General features: G+C 36.0%; 1 protein-coding gene across 1 annotated transcript; it reads right to left on the bottom strand.

The window, feature by feature from the left end:
• Window positions 1-1735: 1735 nt before the first annotated feature.
• Window positions 1736-16612, bottom strand: LOC138341998 (uncharacterized). The gene is made up of 4 exons (XM_069294178.1): window positions 16340-16612; window positions 16052-16237; window positions 1959-2023; window positions 1736-1859 (listed from the first exon to the last, which is right to left on the bottom strand). The coding sequence occupies exons 1-4, from the start codon at window positions 16610-16612 to the stop codon at window positions 1736-1738; spliced, it is 648 nt and encodes a 215-aa protein (XP_069150279.1).
• Window positions 16613-19423: the final 2811 nt, after the last annotated feature.

Here is a 19423-nt window from a genome sequence, read left to right as displayed (position 1 = left end):
ATTTCAAATTTCGAATTCAAAGGGGGGCTAATTCTTCTCCTCTATAAAAACCCCTTTTCTTCTTCAGAAAAGGGTGGGACATTTTTTCGAAAATTTGGTCAAAAGTTAAGGCTGAATCTTTGGTTGGAACTTTTGTTAGCATTTAGGTTGGAATTTTCGGAGTTGAAAAATCGTTAGATATTTGGAGATTTTTATCGAAAATTTAGTTGGAACTTTGTCGAAAACTTTGTTTGTTCGCCTGTTCTGGGTTGGACGTTTTTGGTTGAAAAATTTTGAGGTTTAAAATTCCTTTCGCCTCACTGTTGGTTTCTGAAGAACAGAGGGAACGGATAAAATCTAGATAAACATTCTGTTGCGTCGTAGTGTGCTCGACTACGGATTCTTATTGAAACGTCTAGTCGTGGTTCGCGTGTGGAAGTCGTCGTCGTCTGCTGCTCGTCAGTTCCATTCGCTGCTCCGAAACAGGTATATTTTCCATTTTTACCAACCTTCTTTATGAAGTTCGAATCGTGGTTCGTGTTGCTGTTGATCGATTCTGCTGGTCTCTCGTCTGTGTTGGCCAATCTGTTAAGTATTTGAGTGTTAAGTATGTGATTTGTTTGTTGTAATGGTAAGATGTCGTATGTGTTGGGTCTAGTTCGAGTTCAAAAGGTATCGTATGGTATGATTCTGCTCTATTATGTTTGCTCGTCTGATGCTGCTCATATGTCGGTTGTGAAGTTTGTCATAGTGTAAATCTTATCGTATTAGTCTTAAGTTGGTTCTGTTCCATGGAGTCGTTGTCAGGCATTGTTATTGCTTGCTGAATATGAATGAAACTTTCCCTCCTCCTCCACTAGCTTTAGGGTAGTTGAGTTTAGATTTTGTTTATGCCAATCTTGACAGATTTTTCTGAAAAATCGACTGAAAGGAATGAGTTGTCTAATTTCTATGGGATTTGATGACCTTGTTGATCGAATCCATTATGCTGACTAATGACTTTACATATATATTTTGTCGATTTTGCTCAGTTTTCTTTTATGAACCTCTTGTGTTTGAACTTGTTATTCGAATTTGTGAAATTCTGATTAGAGGTTTTCTGTTATTCGTCTTAATAAGGCCTAGGTACTGTTTTGCTATTTTTCTTTGTTCTAAGTTTAGGATTATATGTTGTTCATCTAGATAGGTATTCTTTTCTCTTCCTTCTTTTTGGACTTGTACAGCTTAAGGAAATGCATAGCTCTTTTTTGTGTGGAGCTGTCTTGTTGCTATCCTTTGCGTTGTTATCGCTGTTTCAAATCTTATTTCCTGCATGTCTTTTGTAATGTGAATTCTCCGAAAATGTGTAGAGTAGGACTCGATTAAATACATATGGTGTTTGCTTTTCATGTTTATTGGGCAGGGGCGGCGTGCATCCTTAAGTCGGACGGATGCACTAGTGTATGTACATGCATCCCATGTCACAGTTATCGTTTATTTGTTATAAGTTCTGAAATTGGTTTAAAGTCTTTTGTTTTTCCCAAATTTCGATTTCATGTTATTTTACTATATCTCTGTTTTGGTCAAAATGTTTATTAGTAGTTCATCTTTTATCTCCGTCTTGTTCAAGACACTTTCTATTAGTTTTTTCGCTTTAAGTGCTAATCTTTTTGTATGTTTTATTGCATGAGAAACCCTTCTCGAGTCCTCATGGATTCTATTCCGTCTCACTGCACTTCCTCATCGAGCCATAAAGGCTCAGAATATCTTCTTCGAGTCATAGACCCTTCTCAAAAGGTGTACAGGTCGGAAGAATAGCAGAAAATGCACTGCTGGAGTTTGATTCTGGTTCATCAGAACTTGGAAAATTGCTGGAAATTACAGTTGCAGATGTTGAGAAGCTGTATACCAACCATATACACAGTTTATACCGTGATATACAGGTCAAAATGTGCACAGGAGGTCTAATCCGAAATCTGGGTCGATGGCAGTGAAAATACGCTGCTGACAATGAATTTTCAACTCTCGAAAGTCGAAAACCAGGCTGATATACATTCTGTATACACTGATATACAGAAACGTTATACCTTAAATAGGTGTAAAAATATGAATTGGCAGCAGGCGTGCAAAAATTCGAACTCCATGAAGATCGAAGGAGCTCGAGGAAGGAATATTAGAAGATTTTTTTTATTTATTAAGTTGTATTTATTTTGGGCATAAGCCCTTGTCATTTTTACTTTCCTTGTATTTATTCTTGTATGTTTAGACTAGGACAGGTACGAAAGAAAGAAATGGGTTAAAAACCCAAAAGCAGGTGGGTCCAAGTTTCGGTCAAGGCGAACAGAACCCGAAAACTTGGACCCAAATCCCTCTCTCTCTATCTCTCTTTGCTACTTGTTTACGTTTTATTTTGAATGTCGTTAGCTTAGGATCAGATAACTCCAAACCCCGTCGAAACGCCTTTCAATTTTATCAAACTTAAAACTTAAAACTAAATCTTAAAGCGATAGACGTTTCAAATTCACTAGTTTGCTTAGAGTTAAAAGTTTAAGAGGTTTAACTTTAAATGAAATCTTAAAACAACAATATTTTGTAAGCTTATTTGAGAAATCTAACTTCAAAAATCCACAAATAAAAAAATAAAAATAGTCAAATAGTTAATCGCCGGAAAACCGTAAGTTAGCGGAGCGTCTTAGGTGCCTTCAACACCTTCCTAAGACGCTAATATGAATCCCGAACCCTTTAAAATATTTTCAAACAATTTTCTTGTTTTAAGTTGTTTAGAAAATAAGTTTTCTTGATTTTTCTTTAAAAATTAAGTGGCGACTCCTAAAGTCAAAAATACCTTTAAAATAAAACAACTCTTTTCGAAAATCACCTTTTTTCGATAAAACACTTAGTATATTGCGGTTACTGAAGCCGGCAAGGAGATGATATGGCTAAATCAATTTCTTCAAGAGCTTGTTTTGAATCAGATGGAGTATATTGTCTATTCTGACAGCCAGAGTACAATAGACTTAAGCAAGAACTCCATGTACCATTCAAGAATAAAACATATCAACGTCAGATATTATTGGATTCGTGAGGAAGTGGAGAGTGAATCATTTTACGTCAAAAAGGTTCACACAAGTTAAAATCCTACTGATATGCTAACCAAGATGATACTGAAAGACAAGTTCGAGTTAAGCAGAGAACTTGTAGGTATGAGCTCTCTCTAAAGAAGATGAATATACCTCCTTCCAGTGAATGGGATCGGAGGGGCAGATTTGTTGAATCCATCCCATTTTTTGGTCAACTTTTTCTATTCACTTGCTACAAGTAATTGTTAAAAAGGAATAGTAATTAGAGTTGAAAATAAGAGATTTGGTGGTTGGCAAATTGGTAAGATTTGCAACCATTTTTAGACTTTCCTATATTTACCTATGTCATTAGTGACATAGGCATGGTTTTATTATTCTATAAATAGAGAATTCTTTCTCATTTGTAAAACACACCAAAGCTAGAGAGAAAAACCACTTTGAGAGCAAAGTGAGGTATTCCATAGACTATACAAGAAAAATAGTCTGTGAAGAAAAATAGAGTGTGAGCGATATTTTAGTAAGGTGGAAACTAAAAGAGTATTGTTCCGTTTGAGTGTATAGTAGTCACTTTGAGCATTGTATTCGTGACTACACAGTGTAAAATTCCTTACTATAGTAATATCAGTTTCTCCTCTTGGCCGGTGTTTTTTTCCCTTATTTAGAAGGGTTTCCACGTAAAATTCTTGGTGTCATTATTTTCCCATTTTATTTCCATTACTTTTACCATATATATTTTTGTGTTTGTCTGCATTTTCCTAATAGGAATATCATGTTTCGCAGCCATACAATTGATTTTAAAGAATAAGTTTGCAAAGGACAAATGAGTGTCATGGTATGTTTGGCAGCCATACTTTTCTTCTTTGACATTTAAATAATGTGAAAATTATGCGGATAAGCAAATTTGTACTATTTAATTACTCATCATAGCTATAGTTTGCTATAATTACCACTCATGACTAACATTATACATTAATTACGTGGGTTCATTTCGAGTTTGTATAATTAGTCATGTTTGTATATGTATAATTCGACAGGATATACAAATAAATATGTATAATATACAATTTTTTTAGCTTATATACATATAGAATTCACCTCTCTCCCACTCTATTCCCTTTCTCGCTCGCCTCTCTCCTTCCTCTCTCAATCTCGCTCGCCTCTGTCCTCCCTTTCCCAATCTCACTTTCCATATATAAAAATATAAATCAATTATATACAATTACATACATATACAATTCACCTCTCTCCCACTCTCTGCTCTCTCTCGCTCGCCTCTTTCTATCTCCCTCACCTCTCTCCTCTCTCTCCTAGTTGCGCCCATTTCTCTCCTCCCTCTCCCAATCTCTCTTGCCACATATACAATTACATATGTATAATATACAATTATCTAACCAATATACATATACAATTCGCCTTTCTCCACTCTTTTCTCCCTCTCTCTCGATTCTCTCCTCTCTCTCCTAGTCTCGCTCGCCTCTCTCTTCCAAATAATATGTAGCTACACATTTTAATTATCAAACTATATCTATAGAGAGTAATTAATTATTTTTAAGTGACTATATGTGAAAGTTTCCCTTAAATAATTTAATTTTTATAAAATATTTTAAAAATCAATACTTATCCTTAAAATAAAAGAGGGCAAAAAATATTCTTAAATTATTCGAAAAGGATTAAATATACCCATCATTTTTATATTTGGCTAAAAATACCCACTACACCTTTTTCGCCTATTTTTACCCTTAAATATAAACAAAATTTTTATTAAATTATTTTTATTTTTATTATTTATTATGTGACAAATTTCTATTTGCTGAAATTAAAACTCAATCTTTACCTTTTCATTTAACCCGCTACATGACCCAATTGCCCGTGATATCCCACACCAGAGTCGATTGGTATCACTTTCTCCGGTTTTCTAGAAATCTTTCACTTTGACTCATTTTTTAATCAAATTGGGTTCTCTATTTCTCAGTTCTAAGTGCGTTTTCTTGATTAAAACTTCACGAACATATTTCTAGTTGGAGAGTCGAAGGACTAAAATCTTCAAATAAGATCCTATTACTCTTCTTCTTCTTCATTCTCTACTGCAGTGAAACAAAACTATGCATCAAAGCAAGAAAAAGATGATTTTTTTCTTGCTGAAGAATTTAACATTTCCTGATCAAAATATTTTTATTTCTTACCTTTTAGTGTAAATGTAAAATGTGAGATGGAGTAAAAAAAGAATTTTGTGGATATGATGATAAAGATGAGGAAGAGAAAAAGAAAAGTGTAAGTCTCGAGATGTGATGGACTGGTGGATGTATCAATCCTCAAAATGAAATAGGATAATATAGAGCCTCCCATGTGTCCTAAGAGTTATTAACATGTTAATTAAGTGTTCCAGAACTTGTGATAGCCGTTTTAAAGAGTTTGGAACTCAAATGTCAAGGGAAGACCAAGACGTCCATAAACTAGTCTTTTACCTGCTAGTGTGTCCTTGTATGTTTGCCATATTTTTATGTGTCGTTTGGAGTCTAAAAACAGTAGTGGTGACCTTGATATCTTAACAAACATGTTAAGGGTCAAAACATTCGGATACGGCTCCCCGAGGACCACCCCAAAGGTCCTTGAGGAGGACCCAAAACGTTGGCAAGATGATGTCAAGACAAAGGGCAGAACCAGAATGGGGAATCCAGTCCGCATTACGCGCCTAACACTCAACTTGCCTCCGCGCGACTGTTATGAAGCCCACTGCCTCAAATAATTCGTGAGGAAGAATTGGGAGCTGCCTCCGCGATGCGCAACCATGTCCCAGATCCAGTTACGTCGTTTTAAAGTCAAGTTGGATATACCTAAAAGTCCAAATAAGTATGGGGTATTTTGGGAACTCTGGGAGTCGGTTAGTAATGATTTTAAGTCATATTTATCCCCTTTCCCAAGTCAAAACACAACACCCAATAAGAAATAAAAAATCCCAAAACCCTCTTCTCTTCCAAATTCTCTTAAACCTCAATTCGAGGCCAAAGTCAAGCTCAAGCTAGAACATGAATTTTGAAGTGATTTCTTCTCCAAATATGTGGGATTTTCTTCTATAAGGTATGGTAACACTTGATCCTTAGTTAACCTTTCATCTAAGGAGTTTTTTTTCAAAGCTTTTCCAATGTGATTCTAAGGTCAAATTCCTATCTTCAATCTAGCCATAGGTTCATTGTCAAATTGATTTCAAAGTCATTTTAAGGATGGATTTATGTTTAATTACAGTTTTTAAGATGTATTTCAATACAATTTCATGAAGAACCCATGATCTGCCTAAGCTCTCAATTTAGCCTATAATGTGGGTTTTGTGATCTTGATTAGATAATGATTCAATTGTGATTAGATTGTAGTGTATTGTTCAATGCTAATTCTATATGTATCAATTGATTATGAATTTTTGAGAATTGATCTATGGTGATTATAGCTTGGAGTATTGGTAAGTTGACATAATTCCTAGTCTATAAGAATTGGAATGACATTGTATGGTTTGGTCCAATTATGGTGGCGGTGTTTACATTCTTGTATATATTTACATGTTGTGATCATGACAGTGAGGGAAATATATGTATATTTAATTGATATGATTATTATCATGGGTATGTGTGATTCTAGTATCGTAAACTAGGTGAATTGATAATGTGAAATAGAATGTGTGTGTTGATGTAAGGGTAAGGTATGGTCTAGATGCTTAGTTGTGATAAGTACCATTGTAGAATGACCCCTAACTACATGAACTATATGAATATGTGATCTTATGCATGTTAGGAGTCTTCTATTGTAATGATTGAATATGCTCTTGTCTCCTATGATGTAATATAGATGTGTGGTCTAGATTCCCTAAATATTCTATATGTTAGTTGTTCATGACTTAAGGGATACCTGGTACATGTGTTGTGATCTTTGGAAAGGTGGTTTCCTAAGTAACTAAGGTGTTGCTCTTAAGTGATCATGAACACCAATATGAACACACACACACATTCCATGCATAACTATGGGTATGATATGTTTATGGTGTCAATTGAAAGGGCAGTTCACATATTCACCTTTATATCTTATTATGCATGTGAAGTATGTGATTAATGAAGTATGATCATGTGTTGTATAGAGGTGTTTATGTGAAAGGCTTTCTCACGTATGTATGCACACATGTGAATATATGAATGAATAATGTTATGATAATCTAGTGCAAGTGAGTCTTTTGTAGGGCTTTACCCAATTGTACTCTAAACTAGATTATGTTATGAGTGTTAGGATTATATGAAAGGATATTCTAACATAATGTGTTCTATGATGAAAGTTCATTCTCATCTTAGATTCCTTTTGAGCTATATGATGTATGGGAAAGCAAGTCCCTAAAGCCTATTTTATGAACTAATCATAAATAAAAGGCTTAAAGATATTAAAGAAGGAGTTTAAGCTTAGCACCGAGTGGATATGTACAATGAGGAAAAGACCCCTCCGCTAATGCAATAGGTTGGGTCATTCAAGTGATACTCATAAGATGAAAGCCTCTCCGCTAATGCAGTAGGTCGAAATCTAGAAGTAATTTCACTATCCCTTAACTACGTGCTCCTGTAGGTTATTACTAGTGGATCCACCTAGATAGATATTATGTAGGTTCTACCTTGGCAAGTAGAACACCTTTTTTTTTGTTGTGGGGTTATATGACACTGGATTCGATGTAGCTCACATGGTCTATGTCGGTTATGGCTAAGCATCCTTAAAATTAATCAATGAACTAAGATAAGATTATTAATATTAGTCATGATTCCATGAAGTACTACTTAGTGTAGGTAGGGCTATTTACCCTACTTATAGATCACACAATGGACTCTAAAGGGAGTTATAATGAGGTTCCTTAATGAAATAAGGGTTATGGTTCATGCATGTAAATATAAATGTATGTCAAGGTTGACTTTACTTATGTCAAGACATGAATTGTGATGATGCATGTGAACTACACTATGGCTTTTAAATGAGTTTTCTTGGTATATGTGGGGATGTGGGACTCCATGTGTACATTGCACAAGTAAGCTTGTGAAAGGGTTGTGAGGGTGGTTACTTATGATATGAATTAAATGAGATATGAATAAGATGAAATAAATTAAAGAGTTATTATGTGACCATTAATTACAGTATGTTGGTCTTATATCTAGGGTTAAATGCATATGTGGTATGTTGTTGAACGAAATGTGCCTAAGTCTAGGGTGTCTTCCTAGGATCACTTGGTGTGAGTAGTATTACGGGATGCTACTTGTACATTGCACTAGCGAGATTTGGAGGTTGTCTTAGGTGATGGTTCTTTATGCAGATTATGCCTTAATGAATGTGCCTTAAATGTTATAAAATGACTTTAAGTATTGTTATGAGTGATATTCACATTTATAGGATGTATGTGAACTATATTGTGCTTATTGTACCAATGCTCATGAGGTTTTACTATAAAAACATGATGCATGAATTCTGACTAAGTGTCATCTTTAACTCATGTTTTTGCTTGGTTATCATACTTAGTGCATTCTTATATTAATTCCTTTCTTGTTTATGTTTTTACACAAAGTTTAGGTGGTAATGGCTACATGATATTTCCTAGAATGAAGAGCTTGGATACCTATTCCCAAGTTAAACTGTGTCTTTATGATTCACAGAACTTCATGTTAAGATGTTATTCAAGTTCATGAAATAGTTTAGACAATTCATTGTTGTTGTTAAGGGCCGTGTCCCTATTCTATGCTATTAGTGTTGAGTCTAAGATGACAATAGGAGACTTAGTGTCTAAACTATGTACTCATGATTTTATAAATGAAGTGATATTCTAGCATTATGTTATGCTATGAAAAGTTCTAAATTTTCCCCTAATTTTATGAAAATGTGATGAATGAATGCTAAGAGACTTGTCCAAGACCTCTAAGAGGTAGACGACGCCGGTAACTTCTACGGGGTGCTTCATGGTCGTTACAGTGGAATTAGGGGAAACGACTCCAACGACAATGTCATAGAGAATGAAAAATTAGAGTGTCACATCCGGGTTTACCCCCTAGACATAACCGGCGTCGTCATCCTCTTCAAGGAATAAGAATAGACTCTTAGCTTACAACATTACATTCATAGGTCAAATTTAGCGAAAAATTTAAAACTCTACTTCTACTTGGAGGTTTACATAGACCTCTGCATACACATAACTTATATATATCGAGTATACATAGACCTTTCGTATAGGAAAATCACTTAGTATTCTACTTTTATTGCACATAAGTATATAAAGTATAACATAGACATTACCGTCATAATAGTCATCCCATCTCATAACCATCTAATAAAATTGTAATAACTTGGGAATAACCCATACATCAAGTAAAAATGCCTCACATGGGCTATACAATGTTTCATACTAAATGGAAAGAAAGAACCATAGAAGTCTTTAACTAAAAAGCAAACTCCATAAGCTAGATCGTGGCATCGCCCTCAGAAAATGAGGACCTACCCTACTTGGTTAAATAAGAGATCCAAGCCTTCTTCAAGTAGCCTTCAAAGCACTTCAACGACCAAAACCTAAAGTGTTGGAGAACAGGAAGAAATGGGGTTAGTACGCCACTTGTACTAAGTACGAGACCGTATGCACACATGAAAAACATGCTGAGAAAAAGGGACATTTCATAAAGTATGCATTTTTTATTTAAAACCTTTACAATCAACAAGACCATACCAATATTTCATATTCATTAAGTCATAGTCATTAACATTACAAGACCAACAACATCAAAACTAGTCAAGTCAACCTGGTTATCATATAATTGAATTCATATCCAAGTAACTCTATCATCAAGTCATATTAACAATAAGCATGAACAAGAGTACCTTTCCACATACCCAAAGCAAGTTAATAACCCATGAACTCCTATCAAGTCAACAAGTGCAATGACCAAGCAAAGCCCCACAACCTTACTCAATCAAGTATCCCAACAAGAATCATGACTAACATCCTACTTCACATAACATGGCATTTAGGTATACATATCATCTTACTTTAACAATATAAACCAACACATACTCATAAGTGCACTAATCAACATATAGTATCAACAATGTGCAAGTCATCATACATGTCATATAGATTATGATCATAATCACATATAAGAGCATCCTTCTAAGACTTTCTTCAAGGCTAACTAGTGGAATGATTAGGTAGAGTCCCATACCCCTACCTAGACTAAGTTAGACCCCTTAGATTATCTTAGTTAAAGTTCAATCCTTTAGTTAATTTTACCTTTTGAGGATATCTTGCTCTAACCGACATACCACATGAGCTAGTGTGGGATCCGATGTCATAAAACCCTACATTGAAGGAACGCGTACTACTTTCCAAGGTAGTACCAAAATATGAAACATAGCAACTACATGGATCCACTAGCTAGTATTCCTATGGAGCCAACATAGTTCAAGAACTAGGAGATATAGTTAGGAACGTATTTATGCTACATGCATTGTAGTATCAAATATCAAGATTAGTTTAGTGATCCTACCTTCCCTATGAGGGAAGAGACACTCTCTTTCTATTTCACTCGGTGCTAAGCTAGAGTCCCCTTTTGAAATGTCTTTGAGCCTTTATTATCAATTATAGCTTAATTTAGGTTATAGAGTCTACCCCTTGTATAATCTTGATCATAAATAGCTCTATAAGAATTGTATGAATATAAATCCTTCCATTACAATTCATATAGGTGAGGTTAGCGCATTAACATCTTCATATCATAAGAAGGCACATTGGTAAATCACACCCTTCTTATAACATTTACATCTTAACCCAACACCTCACAATTATAATCAAGACATTTCAATTAAACCTCATAGAACCCTATAAATCCTAATATAAGGCATACTCCAATGCAACATCATGACTTAATCACAATTGACCACAATTTGAAGTAAAGGATAGAGATCATAAGACTTACAAAGTCTCCTTCATAGTTCATTATTAAGGTCTTACCCCTAAATTCAACCCAATTTGGGTATACATCATTATAAGTCAATAATTAAAATTATAACAAGGCTAGAATAATCACTAAATTAAAATTCAACACTAGATCATACCTTAAGACAAGATACTTAGGTCAATTCACAACATACTTCCTAACCTAGAACATCTTCTCAAGAACTAGCATGAAAGATTAAAAATCACTCTAATTTGATTGATGTAAAAACATAATATAACATTAATTCAACCAATAAACAAATCAATTGAACCAGATACAACCTGATTCATATCAAGATCAAACCTAGGGTTAAGGGTCATCTTCTACAAACTAGCCCAAAACATCAACATATATCATAATTAAGTTAAAATACATATAAATATTTTCATATTATCCAATATAAAACATAAAAAAAAATTCATCACATAATTTTCGAGATTTAGAAAGACCCACATGAAAACTCAACTTTTTTAAAATACTTTGAAGGAACCCTTTGAGGAAAGAGGTCTCGAAGGTGAATTAGATCCCATACCTCAAAGTTTGTTGAAGAATTGATGGTGAAATCATACCTTTACATACCCCAAATACCTCCCCTAGCTTATCTTCAATGGTGTCTTCCGATAGAGAGAGAAAGAAGAGAGAAGGAAGAAAGTTTTGTTTTGAGAGTTGTAATTAGACTAATGGGGTTGGGGTCTTTATATGAGAGGTTAATTAACTTAATTAGGATTAACTAATCACCTAATAACCACCAAACACCTTACTTAATTAGCTAAGACTTTACTTAAAATGTGAAGGAAAATTCAGTCTCACAGATGACACCACGATCGACGGATGGTGGGTCAGTCGACCAACCAACCCTCCTCCGTGCTGCACATCCATGGTTTTTGTTAGAGACTTGTTGCAGGCGAGGGATTCAAGAATTTTCTAAGTGTTGGAAGATGGTTGTCAATTATGCCCAATCGATCCACACTCGTACCGTCAATTGCATCTCGTGGGTGCACATTTTCCACGCAATGTTGACTCCAACGTGCAAGGGTCCTCCTCTAGGGCCCTTGGTTGGTCCTTGGGGAGTTGTACCCGTACGTTTCGACCATGAATTAACTTACACACATGTTACCTACCCTTCCACCAATATTTATGGATTTTCAACTCCTAAAATCTAGTCAAATAGGCTAAGGCTCGCTAGTACCTCCTTGAACTACTTTCCGTACGTCATGGATGCTCTTGGATGTTTTGTTTCCTAGACTTCATAAATGACCTATATTCATTGAAATAGACCTTAAAACAGTGTCTATACCTTATGACACTTATGTTAGGCTCTAGAACACGTCTTGGATTTTCAAATTGTTACATTATCCCCCCATAGGAACATTCATCCCTGAATGACACTAAAAATCTTTAGAAGGAAGGAATAGACTCAAGACTAGCAGACCAACCAACAACAATACATAACAACATCAACTGTATCTATTACACGAGGCAATTAAAAACATCAATTACGACACATAAGGCTTAAAATTACATTATGAGGAATATCCTTCTCACAACAACAAGAGCTCAACATAACATTTATGAGTCAATTATGTCAAAGTTCAATTTTACCATTTACTATTCCATAAAGACTCACCATACAAAAATACACGATATAACTCAAAATAAGACAAAGAGCAAAATTCCAAGTTCAAATGCACAACTTCACTTTAAGTCACTGTAAAGCTATTCAAAAATGAACATTTTGCTAGACTACACCAAAATCAAAGCAACTTCAATATTTAGTCATTATTAGTAAGAACTACAAACCTTAGTTATCAAATAGATAAGGGAAAAAGGACTTCATGTCGTCCTCAGCCTCCTATGTTACACCCTCAACTAGGCGATTCTTTCAGAACACCTTTACGGAAGCCACCTCTTTATTTCTTAACTTCTTGACTTGCCTATCAAGAATTTGAACCGAAACTTCCTCATAAGAGAGGTTATCCTTCACACCAAGACCCTCAATAGGAAGAATATACTCGAGATCATCAATACACTTTTTAAGCATCGAAACATGGAAAACCGGATGAACTAAAGCCAATTGACTAGGAAGTTTCAATTCATAAGCCACCTTACAAACCCTTTGCAAGATTTCATAAGGACCCACATAACGAGGACTCAACTTCCCTTCTTGATAAATCTCACCACCCCTTTCATAGGTGAAATTTTCAAATACACCTTATCACCTTCTTCAAACTCCAAATCCCTTCTCCTATGATCGGCATAAGACTTTTGCCGACTATAGGACGTTTGCAACCGGTTCCTTATGATATGAACTTTCTTCAAAGTCTTATAAATCAAATCGGGACCAAGAAGTGAAGGCTCGCCCACTTCAAACCATCCAATAGGAGACCTAAACCTCCTACCATACAAGGCTTCATAGGGAGCCATGGATATGGATGAGTGAAAACTATTATTATAAGCGAACTCCACCAAAGGCAAATGCTTATACCAATTTCCCTTGAAATCACTAATACAATCCCTAAGCATATCCTCAAGGGTTTGAATAGTACGCTTTGCTTGATCATCCGTTTGGGGATGAAAAATGGTACTCAACTTCATCTTAGTATTCAACCTTTCTTGGAATGCCTCCAAAACCTAGATGTGAATTTTGCACCCTAATCCGATATGATTGATAATGGAATATCATGGCAACACACAATCTCATCTATGAAGATCCTAGCATAATCTTCTGCGTAATAAATAGACTTGATGGGAATAAAGTGAGTGGACTTGGTCGACCTATCTACCCCACCCATATAGAGTCATATTGACTTTGAGTCCGAGGCAAACCCACTACAAAATCCATATTGATGTCTTCCCACTTTCAAGTAGGAACTTGGATTTCTTGTAGTAAGCCACCCGACTTTTGATGTTCGTCTTTCACTTATTGGCAATTTGGACACTTAGCAACAAACTCCGCTATGTCCTTCTACAAACCTTCCCGCTAATATATTTCCCTAAGGTCATGCTACATTTTTATCGAAACCAGATGCATGAAGAAGTGGGACTAATGGGCTTCCTCAATGATCCGGTTTCTCAACTCATCTACCTTGGGAATACACAATCTTCCTTGGTACCTCAAAATACCAGCCCGCCTAAGGAGATTGCCTCATTAAGCTTGCCAAGGAACGATTCCTTCAACTCCATCAATGGTTTATCAAGGTGTTATTTGGAATTTACCTCAACTACCAATGATGACTCGCAGTTATGATGGACCATGAAACCACCATTTGAGGAATCTTCCAACCTCACACCCAACATAGCCAACCTATGAACATCCTTCATTAGGTCTTTCTTGGCTTCATCTATGTGAGACATACTACCCATAGTCATATGATTTAGAGCATCCGCAACCACATTGGCCTTGCCGGGGTGATAGAGGACACTCATGACGTATTCTTTCAACAATTCTAACCACCTTCTTTGTTGGAGATTCAACTCTTTTTGGGTAAAAACATATAGGAGACTCTTACAGGTCGGTATACACATCAACATGGACACAATACAAGTAACGCCTCCATATTTTCAAGGCAAATACCACGACCGCTAATTCGTGCGTCACAATATACAACAAAACCCTTTGTACCCTCTGGTAAAGTCAATACTAGAGAGGTAGTTTCTTGCACTTTTGGGTCAAAGTAGTCAAGAGAGATGCAATGAACGCAAAACTATCCACAAACCTTCGATAATAACTCGCTAAACCCAAGAAACTCCTAATGTCGGTTTGAGTCAATGGTCTAGGCCAATTTTTTACCGATTTCATTTTCCTTGGATCAGCCTCAACTCCCTCACTAGAGATGATATGACCAAGAAATGTCACGGACCTCAACCAAAACTCATATTTGCTGTAGTTGGAAAATAATTGATGTTCTTTCAGTACTTGCAACACCACCCTCAAATGGTTCATGCGATCACCCTTATTTTTTGAATATACCAAGATCTCGTCAATGAAGACAATGACAAATGAATCTAGGTAACTTTGAAACACCCTATTCATGAGATTCATAATGCCTCCAGGGCATTTGCGAGACCAAAGGACATTACTAGGAACTCATACTGACCATATCTAGTCTAAAATGCCGTCTTTGGTATATCCTCACCTCTCACCCTAAGTTGGTTATACCCCGACTCAAGTCAATCTTAGAAAAGTAGATTTCCCCTTGAAGTTGATCAAACAAGTTGTCAATCCGAGGGAGAGGATACTTGTTCATAATAGTGACTTCATTGAGTTGGCAGTAATCAATACACATTCTTAATGACTCATCCTTTTTTACAAACAAAAGCGGAGCACTCCATGGAGAAATACTAGGTCTAATGAAGCCTTTGTCTAGTAAATCTTAAATTTGAGCCTTCAACTCTTTCAATACTGACGGAGCTATCCGATAAGGATGAATTGAAATGGGATTCGTATCCCGTAGCAAATTGATACAAAAATCTTTTCCCGTTCGGGAGAAATATCGAGAAGATCATTAGGAAAGACCTCCGGAAATATACTTACTACGGGGACTGACTATATGGGAGAAATTTCGGAGTCTAGATCTTGGACTCTTACAATATGGTATATACAATCTTTAGGGATCATTTGGCATGCTTTCAGACAAGAGATGATACGATCTGTAGGAATAGAATTTCCCCCCTTCTACTCTACGACGGGTTCTTTTAGAAAGTTAAACTTCACCACCCTTGTTCTAAAATCAATAGAGGCAAAGCAAACATGTAACCGATCCATGCACAAAATAATATCAAAATCAAGCATATCAAGTTCTACTAGTTCAACATATGAAACTATATTGGGAAACATTATAGAACAATTTCTATAGACCCTTGCAACAACCGACTCACCCACCCGAGTAGACACTTTTAAATGTTCATGCAAAATATCGGGCAAAATGTCAAACTTCTTGGCTACTAGAGGGGCATAAAATAATAAAGTAGCACCGTCATCAAGTAAGGCATATACATCATTAGAGTAGACTTTCAACATACGGTCACCACATTTGGAGAAGTCTCTTGCTCACCCCTAGATCGGAGAGCATAGAAGTGGTTCTTCTTTGGAGCCTCATTTGAACCACTTGATTGAGCTTGACCACTACCCTTGTCTTGAGCCCTCACATTAGGGAAATCCCTAACCTTGTGCCCACTTTTACCATAACCAAAACAATTGTCCGCCCCCTTAAGGCAATCACCATAGTGATTCTTGCCACACTTTCCACAAGTTGGCTTCTCGGTTAGTGAACTAGCACCTTTTCCCTACTTACGCTTAGGTTTAACCACCCTATAACCACTATCCTTAGGTAACTTTGAATTAACTTTATTAGAATCCCGATTCATAAATCTAGGCTTGTCCTGTATCTCAAGCCTATTCTGTGAAGAACCTCCATCAAAATATCTTGCCTTTTTAGTATCTCTACTCTTCCTCTTAGCCCTTGCCTCTACCACATGTTTGGCATGAACCATAAGACGAGAAATGTTCATGTTGTCATGTATCATAGCTGAATCATACTCCTCTTGCAAATTATCCGACACCCCCGTCACAAAGCAGCTCATTTTATCTCTAGGATCGGAAAGTAAAGAAGGATCATATTTTGACAATTTAGTGAATTTCAAGGAGTATTCATGAACACTCATACCTCCTTGGCGAAGGTTGATGAACTCCACCACTTTAGATTCCCTCATCTCCCTAGGAAAGAACCGATCAAGAAAAGCCTTCTTGAAGATCTCCCAAGTCACCAGACCACCTCTTAATGGTCTATTATCCCTCCATTGGACATACCATGTTTTAGCCACATCCTTGAGTTGATAAGTGGATAACTCGGCTACCTCTCATCAATGAACTCATGGAGGTTTGCATAAAACTTAGACTCATAGAAAGTAGGAGGGCTCATCCTAGTGAAGTCCCTTAAATGGGAGGCCATGGTAGCAACTTGTTGATTTGAACGGGGTACAACCTCCCTGTTAGCTTGGGCCGTCATAGCTTGGGCTTGAGTAGTAACGGCTTGGGATAATTGGATTAGGGAAGCCCTTATGTCTCCATCCGTCAAAGGTGGAGGGTTGACCAAAGCTTGGTCATCATTCTCACCTTTATAAAGAGGAGGAACTTGATCACCACTGGGACGAGCTCCCGCATTGGCAATCTCCTCTTCAAGCCTTCGTGCCGCATTAGTTCGAGTGTTTATTTCCTATAATTAGAACAAGAGGATTATACGAAAAAGCACACCATAACTATACTCTAATGGCACGATATTGGATTTTCAAGAAAGTGAGAGTTTCCTAGGCATCAAGTAGGTTCCTATCCTTAAGTGTGGTGCGCATCACAATTATGAATACAAACTCACATAGACATGGTTGAAAGAGATATCGACTCTAAGATAATTCAACCTCATCTCTGATACCAAGTTTGTCACATCCTAGTTTACCCCCTAGACGTAACCGCCATCGTCGTCCTCTTCGAGGACTAAGACTAGCCTATTAGCTTACATCATTACATTCATAGGTCAAATTTAGCGGAAAATTTAGAACTTTTCGTTACTCCTAATTGGAGGTTTACATAGACCTATAGATACACATAATATATATATATATATATATCTAGTATACATAGACCCTTTGTATAGGAAGATTACTTAGTCTTCTACTTTTATTGCACATAAGTATATAAAGTATAACTTAGACATAATAGTCATAATAGTCGTCTCATCTCATAACAATCTAATAAGATTGTAAGAACTTGGGTATAACCCATACATCAAGTAAAATTGCCTCACATGGGATATAAAATATTTCATACTAAATGGAAAGAAAAAGCCATAGAAGTCTTTAACTAAAAAACAAACTCCATAAGCTAGATAGTGGCATTGCCCTCGGAAAATAAGGACCTACTCTACTTCGTTGAATAAAATATCCAAGCCTTCTTCAAGTCGCCTTCAAAGCACTATAATGACCGAAACCTAAAATGTTGGGGAAAAGGAAGAAAAGGGATTAGTCCACCACTTGTGCTAAGTATGAGACCATATGCACACATACATGAAAAACATGCTAAGAAAAAGGGACATTTCATAAAGCATGCGTTTTTCATTTAAAACCTTTATGCACATTCAACTAGACCATACCAATCAATATTGCATATTCATTAAGTTATAGGCATTTATATTACAAGATCAACAACATCAAAACTAGTCAAGTAAACATTTTTATCATATAATTGAATACATATCCAAGTAAATCTATCATCAATTCATATTAACAATAAGAATGAATAAGAGTACCTTTCCACATACCCAAAACAAGTCAATTACCCATGAACCCCTATCAAGTCAACAAGTGCAATGACCAAGCAAAGCCCCATAACCTTACTCAATCAAGTATCTCAACAAGAATAATGACTAACATCCTACTTCACATAACATGGAATTTAGGTATTATCATCTTACTTTAACAATATAAACCAACATACTTATAAGTGAACTAATAAAAATATAATATCAACAATGTGCAAGTTCATCATATGAATTCCATATAGCATTATAAGCATAATTTTACATAAGAACATCCTCCTAAGGCTCCCTTCAAGGCTAACTAGTGCAATGCGATCATCTTCTCAATAACGAGCATGAAAGATTAAAAATCACTCTAATTTGATTGATGTAACAACATAATCTAATAGTAATTCAACCAATAACCAAGTCAATTGAATCAGATACAACCTAATTCATATCAAGATAGAGCCTAGGGTTAAGGGTTAAGGGTCATCTTCTTTAAACTAGACAAAAACATTAACATATATAATAATTAAGTTAGAATAAAATAAAATATATTCATATTATCCAATATAAAACATAAAAAAACCAATTCATCACATAATTTTCAAGATTGAGAAAGACCAACATGAAAACTCAACTTTTTGAAAATACTTTGAAGGAACCCTTTGAGGAAAGAGGTATTGAAGGTGAACTAAATCACATACCTCAACGTTTGATGAAGAATTTATGGTGAAATCATCCCTTTACATCCACCAAATCCCTCCCCTGCCTTATCTTCAACGGTGTATTCCAATAGAGAGTGAAAGAAGAGAGTTTTGTTTTGAGAGTTGTAATTAGACTTATGGGGTTGGGGTCTTTATATGAGGGGTTAATTAAACTAATTAGGCTACCCTAATCCCATAACTAACCACCAAACACCTTAATTTATTATCTAATACCTAACGTAAAACGTTAGGAAAATAAAGTGTCACAGTTAACACTACGATCGACAGACCGTGGGTCAATCAATGGACCAGCCCTCCTCCGTACTGCACACCCGTGGTTCTTGTCAGATACTTGTGTAGGCGAGGGCTAAAACAATTTTTCTAAGTTTTGTATG

Source organism: Solanum lycopersicum, chromosome 2 (genome assembly GCF_036512215.1).
Source record: "Solanum lycopersicum chromosome 2, SLM_r2.1".
Lineage (NCBI taxonomy): Eukaryota > Viridiplantae > Streptophyta > Magnoliopsida > Solanales > Solanaceae > Solanum > Solanum lycopersicum.
This window is presented reverse-complemented; position numbering and strand designations above follow the sequence as displayed.